Below are 7,500 nucleotides of genomic sequence, written 5' to 3'. Positions count from 1 at the left end.
GGAACTTCTCCGGTTCAGGGAGTCCGGCATCGGCTCGGAGTACGAGTCCAACACGGACGAGAGCGACGACAGGGACAGTTGGGGTCAGGGCGAGGGGGCGGGGCCAGAGGCGGCGGCCCGCCTCTTTAACGTGCTGAACGCAGAGGGCCCGGCGGACTCCTTGGAAGATGAAATGGCGGTGTAGCGCTCCTCCTGTGCCTCCTGACCCCGCCCTGTCACAGACGCGAACACTGTGGTCATCTGCTCTGTCCAGCTTGCCTCTACACATCCCTGCTATCCTTCTCATGTGCTTTATGTTGATATTGGTTTACATTTCTACGTGTTCAAATATTTTTGTTTATATATATATATATGAATGATATTGACATTATATATGAACAGTACTGTAGGCTATTTGTCTTTGTATTATGGGCTTGCTACAGTGCACTGTGTTTCTGTCTCTTTGTCGTTGGAAATCATGGATAGCACTGTTATTCCAAGGGACTTGAATCAAAACAAGAAGAAAAGCCTTTATTTCTTTTGAATGTGCAATGCAAAAATGCCTGTTATTTCTAGTTATTATACTTCACCGGATGTGTGATGATCAGTGGATTCCGGTTTGTTCAGCATGAGTCTCAACGTGTTGAGCGTTAGGCTACGCTTTCTTTCTTTTGGTCTGATGAGGCATGCCATCTCTTTTGCGTCTAGTTGACGGGACCACTATCATTGTACAGTAGCTGTGCTTTTCAGGAGTACCTCTCACCGTGAGGAGAGCTGTGTCCCGGTGGTCAGGTATATAGCCGCGTTTCTTGCCGTTCTGCCGGTGTCTGACCGCCCTGCACCACCGCAGCCCTTCAACAGCAGCAGCAGCAGAAGGTCCTTGACTCGGTTCCAGCGCTCTGACTCACTGTATTGGGGACATGTCGCTGAGTAGCCTACACTCCAAATCGATAAATCTCTCTCTCTCTCCCTCTGTTTTCTTTTACACTCCCTCTCCCTCTCTCTCTCTCCTGCACCTCTTTCTTTCTTTCTTTCTTTCTTTCTTTCTTTCTGGCCTGTCGATTTGAGGTGTGCTGAAAGTGCACTTAGTTTGATGTGCTCCCTAGCTTGCTTAATTAAATGCCTTTTCCTAAATGCCACGCGTGTGCCAGTACTGCCCTCTTTTTTCATCTAACCTTTGTTTCCCTCATCATTATAACGTATAAACTGAACCGCTGTGTTGCTAGTCACCACATATGTAGTCGGCTACTTCTGAAATATGCCGCCATCATAATATCATCATAATAGGCTAAGTGTCATGCAAGTTGCGACAGACACAACAGACTGACCTTTTCGAAAGATCCCTATGGTATTTATAGCTGCTTTTTAAGTGGACTGCGCTGAAAGCCTTTCATTTCAAACAAAACCGGCCTCCCTGTGATAGAACAGAAGCCCCCGCAGTGCTGTGGTTCACCCCCCCCCCGGGACACCTCGCTGTCCCGTCTGTCCTCTTCCATGACACCTCGCTGTCCCGTCTGTCCTCTCCCATGACACCTCGCTGTCCCGTCTGTCCTCTCCCATGACACCTCGCTGTCCCGTCTGTCCTCTTCCATGACACCTCGCTGTCCCGTCTGTCCTCTTCATGAGGCACGATAGTGAAATGTTGAACATGGGCTTTGGCCTCGAGTAAGGGATCGGCATTGCCAAATCCAGGCAGCCCCTAGACCATTGTCTTTCCAGTGCAGCTCTAACATACTGTAGCTTCTTCTGTGATTAATGTATAATATTATGACCCCAGAACCACATTAGTGGCGTCTCAATATAACACACAACATAGCACACAACCTTTTTCCCAACTGTCGTTTGTGGAGGTTTTTTAAATGGACGCTAATGATATCCGACCCACCTGTTAGAAGCAGCAAAGCCTTCATGCATTATTCATGACGGATTTCTGACTCGATTAAAGCTCGTGTGTATTTATGTAAAGTGTAGGCTATGTGCAAATGTCACATCCATCCAATGGAGATAATGGTGAATTATGAATCACTCGGATGTTTCATGACTCAACCTAGGATCTGTGGCTTCTGGATGACTCATATTCAGTTGGACTCTTTTCTCTCTTAATTGATAGTCCATTTTTCCCTCAACCCAACTAAGCCCAGAAGAGATTGGTTTTATGGACCTTTACTGCCCCCTCGTGGTGAATTCTGCAGCACAGTACTGTAGCACTGCCCAGGCCCAATCCCAATGGTCTTATTTAGTTTCCTTTCCACGTGTCCTTTCTAAAAAATCTAGTCCCCTCAGCATTTACAAGGAAGTCACATTAGATTATTGAGACATTGCCCATGGTTTTGTATTTAACTAAAGTCATTCAACAAGCCCATTGGTAGTTTTAGTCTGTCGGAAGTTGAAAAAAAGGGTTTGCTTCCACACTTAGTAATGCAAGGAGCTTCTGTCTGTCTTGACTTACAGTACAGCAGTCTTCACTTTTATGTTGTGCCATGATTCGTTCTTGTCCACATCCTGTAATACTTTTAGAAGTCTATAAAGTTCATCACTCCTACAGTAATTAGCAGGTTTTCCAAAGCAGGAATGTCAACTCTGGTCCTTTTTCAGTATCCCTTGGCTGCCCAACAGAGGCTACTGCTCCAAAATGCCCCTCAGGGCCATAATTGAAACCTTATGTGAATCAGGTGGAATTCTGGGGCTTCTGGCGTCACCCCAAGAATCCCAAAGTGGGTTATTTTCTCTTTTTTTCATTTCTCTTTCCTGTCAGAGCCAGGGAGCTTCTTACATCAGCCCTTTCCTTCCTCTCTCTCTCTCTCTCTCTCTCTCTCTCTCTCTCTCTCTCTCTCTCTCTCTCTCTCTCTCTCTCTCACACTCTCTCTCTCTCTCTCTCTCTCTCTCTCTCTCATAGTCTTTGTCTCTCTCTCCTTTCTCAGAAAGTCCATCCCAGGAAGAGGTCAGGGTTTTGGTGCTGTGTGCACAAACTCAGAGTAGATGTGGAATATTCCCCAAGACACATGATTTTGAAGAAGGAGAGACACATTTTAAGAGTAAGTACTGTCACTATTAACTTTGCATTAATTGTTTATCCCATGGTTATAAGACTTCTTATAAGACATTTGGAGTTGTTCAGGACAGGCTAGTTATTACACCAACTGAGTGTTGAGAGAAGCTGAGATCCTGACACAGATTCACCCCCCATTATTTTCTACTACTGTTTTGCAAATGATACAGTGAGCAGTATTTATGTGGTATGTCATGATCCAACATCTTCACCATTTCATTGTCTGCCTGTTCCGATCAAGTTATATATGTGTGTGTTGATATCGAAACAAAAACAATATCACATTTGACATAATCATCTCTAATGACATCATTGTGGATTAAAGTATTTATAAGTCAAGTATTTATAAAGTAGTTATGAGTTGTAGTGATTTACATTGTCTATATCACCTACTGTTACAATGATATTGATACTGTGATACCCTTACAATAGCAATGCAACAGGAGGCCGCATAGAACACCAGCGCAAGCACTTTGTCAGTCTGGACGGGCATCTGATCCCGTCCATGTGACTTGACCAGGCCACACAGACGCGCACAGTCAGGCCAGCGCACGTGCGCTAGCCAGCCGCCTCGTTCCCATTCATCGGTGAGCTGACCGCATACACGACTGCACGGTGCAGTACGTTAAACATGTTGTGCATACCTGTGCTATAGAGGCGTATTTCAGCAGGGTGCGTTTACAGAGCCTTTTACAAGGTAAATAAACCCCGGGGCTCCTGCTGTGTGTGTGCCGTGGAGCCGGAGCGCTGGTCAATTACCTCCGTTTACAAGGAGGTCTCTGTGTGTCTCTGCCGCTCCGGCTCAGAGAGGCGCAACGCCGCATTCGGCTCGTAGGCTACTGTACATACTGTATTCGCAGTGCTCATTCGGCGTCAGTGATAGGCCTAGTGGCTGTACCACGGTGCAACAAGGTCGTTGTGATCGGTAAGCCATGAGTGCCAACCCCCCGAGGAGGAATACCGCCTAGATATGTGCGCACAGGGATGCCTTTTCATGCTTTAAAACTAAACCTCTGTGTACCTTTTCGTGCAGGCGTCAGGCTGCCCTCTGTGAGACGAAGAAGGAGAAGACGAAGAAGGAGAAGACGCAGAAGGCCATGGAGGTTCTGCAGATCAGGCATGGTCTGCTGTTCTTCCTGCTTTGCAGCACCGTGAGGTCTCAAGTCAATCCAGGTACGAGACTCAGTCAGTGTGAGATACAGTATACCAGGACATGACAGGAGCGATATCACATACTGTAGTGTAGAGCGTGTTATTCATGGTTTGAGCCAGCGTTGGGGCTGTTACAGCAGTAGATATCATATAGACTGCGGGGTTGTTAGTTAAAAACACATACTGTATTCGTTGACACGGGGGAAGGTTGGCATCGTGGACATGTAAGCGCTGGATGACTGGGTGGTCTGCATGTGTGTGTGTGTGTGTGTGTGTGTGTGTGTGTGTGTGTTTGTGTGTGTGTGTGTGTGTGTGTGTACTGTATATATTTGTTGTGTGTGTGTGTGTGTGTGTTTGGTGTATGTTTGGTGTGTGTGTGTGTGTATGTGTGTGTGTGTGTGTGTGTGTGTGTGTGTGCGCGCATGTGGTTTATCCAATGGTCAGACGGCAAATATGTGAGAACAGGCCGGTCTTTCACAGGTGGGGGGCATGGAGGAGGAGAATGTTTGAGAGGCTGTAGATGGAGGCTGGTTAAACAGCACGCTGGAGGCAGGGTACGAGCTGCTCTCTAGTCCATTTCAGGTGTGTGTGTGTGTGTGTTACTGAATCACACACACACACACACACACACACCTCCTGGACTTTTCCACTAAAGCTAGTTTCCCTACAGTATACTGTATAAAGAGGAATTGTTCCCCAGCTCCCACCATCTCTGTCTCTGTTCTGATGTGAAACCACCGTGGGGTTTTAGAGACGGCCACGCTGGCCGATGCCATTTAGATCATTTAAGTCCCCAAGCAATATCGCATTATAACCACGCTCTCACGTAGCTCACGGCTCCTTTTCTCCGGCCGTTGACACGAGACGCCAGCTTAATGACTTCTGTAGTCGATTTCATTCTGATTCAATTTCCTCTGGTAATAGCCCCCCAAACCCAATTATAACTCCAATTCGGCTATAGTTCAAGTGGGTACAAAATCTGAAAAAAAGGGCTGAAAAATTAAATGAGGGCGGTAGTGAGGCCCCTCCCATCCTCCTGGGCTGGGACTGGCACCTACACAGTGATGCCTCTGTTCCAAAGCGGGGGCCTCATTGGCCCGGGGGGGAGGGAAGTACCCTGTCCATTTTAGATTCAGCTCTGATCCCTACACATACATGTGGCTCACATACACAAACACTGGTAGCCTTGCTACGGTTACACTGGTAGCCTAACACTGGTAGCCTTGCTACGGTTACACTGGTAGCCTAACACTGGTAGCCTTGCTACGGTTACACTGGTAGCCTTGCTACGGTTACACTGGTAGCCTTGCTACGGTTACACTGGTAGCCTTGCTACGGTTACACTGGTAGCCTTGCTACGGTTACACTGGTAGCCTAACACTGGTAGCCTTGCTACGGTTACACTGGTAGCCTTGCTACGGTTACACTGGTAGCCTTGCTACGGTTACACTGGTAGCCTAGCACTGGTAGCCTTGCTCGCACGTTGCCACCTGTGTTACACTGTCCGATAGGCTGATGATCATATTACACAGTTTGTTTTGTCGTCCTATGGTGAGCGCGTGCCTGCTGAAGAGTTAACTCTATGTGTGTGTGTGTGTGTGTGTGTGTGTGTATGTTTAGGAGTGTGTCGGTATCCACTGGGCATGACAGGCGGCCAGATCCAGGATGAGGACATCTCCGCCTCCAGTCAGTGGTCTGAGTCGACTGCTGCCAGATTTGGCAGGTATGTGATCTGTCTGCACTGAGACGCGCTGAATTCATGACACACAACACGCAGAGTGAATAAAACACAACCATAAGCCAACGAGAAACTCTCTTCTCACCCTCCCTCCCTCTGTTCTCCCTACTCCTCGCACCTCCTCTCTCTCCTCCTCCCTCTCCTCTCTCTCCTCCCTCCTCTTCCCCCTCCTCCTCCCTGTCCTCTCTCTCCTCCCCCTCCTCCCCCTCCTCTCTCCTCCCCCTCCTCTCTCCTCCCTCCTCTTCCCCCTCCTCCTCCCTGTCCTCTCTCTCCTCCCCCTCCTCTCTCCTCCCCCTCCTCTCTCCTCCCTCCTCTTCCCCCTCATCCTCCCTGTCCTCTCTCTCCTCCCCCTCCTCTCTCCTCCCTCCTCTTCCCCTTCCTCCTCCCTGTCCTCTCTCTCCTCCCCATCCTCTCTCCTCCCCCTCCTCTCTCCTCCCTCCTCTTCCCCCTCCTCCTCCCTGTCCTCTCTCTCCTCCCCATCCTCCCCCTCCTCCCTCCTCCCTCCTCCCTCCTCTTCCCTCTCCTCCTCCCTATCCTCTCTCTCCTCCCTCCTCTTCCCCCTCATCCTCCCTATCCTCTCTCTCCTCCCCCTCCTCCCCCTTCCTCTCTCCTCCCCCCTCCTCTCCCCTCCCCAACCCCTCCTCCCCCAGACTGGACTTTGATGACAGTGACGGGGACGGGGCGTGGTGTCCCGACATCGTGGCCGAGACCAACGGGCCGAGGGAGTTCCTGCAGGTGGACCTGCGCTCGCTGCACTTCATCACGCTGGTGGGCACGCAGGGTCGCCACGCCGACGGCATGGGCAAGGAGTTCGCCCAGCGCTACAGGATCAAGTACAGTCGGGACGGACACCGCTGGGTCGCCTGGCAAGACCGCAAGGGCACCCAGGTGAGAGACGGACGGAGAGAGGGAGAGAGAGAGGGAGAGAGAGGGAGGGAGGGAGAGAGAGAGAGGGAGAGAGGGGTGGGGGAGGGAGAGAGAGAGGGAGAGGGAGAGAGAGGGAGAGAGACAGAGAGGGAGAGAGGGAGAGAGTGAGTAGGAAAGAGAGAGGGGGAGGGAGAGAGACGGAGGGAGAAAGGGAGAGAGACAGAGAGAGAGAGTGGGATAGAGAGGGAGAGAGAGAGGGAGAAAGAGAGGTTGAGAGACAGAGGGAGAAAGGGAGAGAGACAGAGAGAGAGAGGGAGGATAGAGAGGGAGAAAGGGAGAGAGACAGAGAGAGAGGGGGGATAGAGATGGAGAGGGAGAGAGAGAGAAAGAGAAGGAGAGAGAGAGAGGAAGAGAGAGAGAAAAAGAGAGGAAGAGAGAGAGAGAGAAAGAGAGAGAGAGAAAGAGAGGAAGAGAGAGAGAGAAAGAGAAAGAGAGGAAGAGAGAGAGAAAGAGAGGAAGAGAGAGAGTGAGAGAAAGAGAGCAGATATGGCCTAGGTCTGATTGACATGCCGTCCGGATGCGTCGGTGCTGCTGAGTTTGTAAAATCCTGTTCTGCACGCTGACGTCACTCTTTAACGGTGTCCCTCCCCTGTCTCCCCTGAGTCAGGTGATCGAGGGGAACAGGAACGCCTATGACGTGGTGCTGAAGGACCTG

At 50.0% G+C, this 7,500-nt stretch overlaps 2 protein-coding genes across 2 annotated transcripts in view; both read left to right on the top strand.

The window, feature by feature from the left end:
* The window catches only part of LOC311325703 (carboxyl-terminal PDZ ligand of neuronal nitric oxide synthase protein-like), a gene marked incomplete at both ends in the record, with an annotated part of 12,178 nt that extends 11,994 nt beyond the window's left edge, over window positions 1-184 (top strand). Inside the window, 1 exon segment of the mRNA XM_084458443.1 lies at window positions 1-184. This exon segment is cut by the window's left edge and continues 224 nt beyond it. Coding sequence (XP_084314569.1) covers window positions 1-184 — 184 coding nt within the window.
* A 3,941-nt stretch (window positions 185-4,125) lies between these two features.
* The window catches only part of ddr2b (discoidin domain receptor tyrosine kinase 2b), a gene marked incomplete at both ends in the record, with an annotated part of 9,652 nt that continues 6,277 nt past the window's right edge, over window positions 4,126-7,500 (top strand). Inside the window, 4 exons of the mRNA XM_084458265.1 lie at window positions 4,126-4,201; window positions 5,801-5,903; window positions 6,569-6,806; window positions 7,453-7,500. The exon at window positions 7,453-7,500 is cut by the window's right edge and continues 100 nt beyond it. Of these exons, the coding sequence (XP_084314391.1) occupies window positions 4,126-4,201; window positions 5,801-5,903; window positions 6,569-6,806; window positions 7,453-7,500 (465 nt within the window). The remainder of the gene's footprint in view (window positions 4,202-5,800; window positions 5,904-6,568; window positions 6,807-7,452) is intronic.

The sequence above is a fragment of the Borostomias antarcticus genome (assembly GCF_949987555.1).
Source record: "Borostomias antarcticus genome assembly, chromosome: 24".
NCBI classification, from domain to species: Eukaryota; Metazoa; Chordata; class Actinopteri; order Stomiiformes; family Stomiidae; genus Borostomias; species Borostomias antarcticus.
The sequence above is the reverse complement of the archived record's forward strand: the minus strand, read 5'-3'. Positions and strand labels throughout refer to the sequence as shown.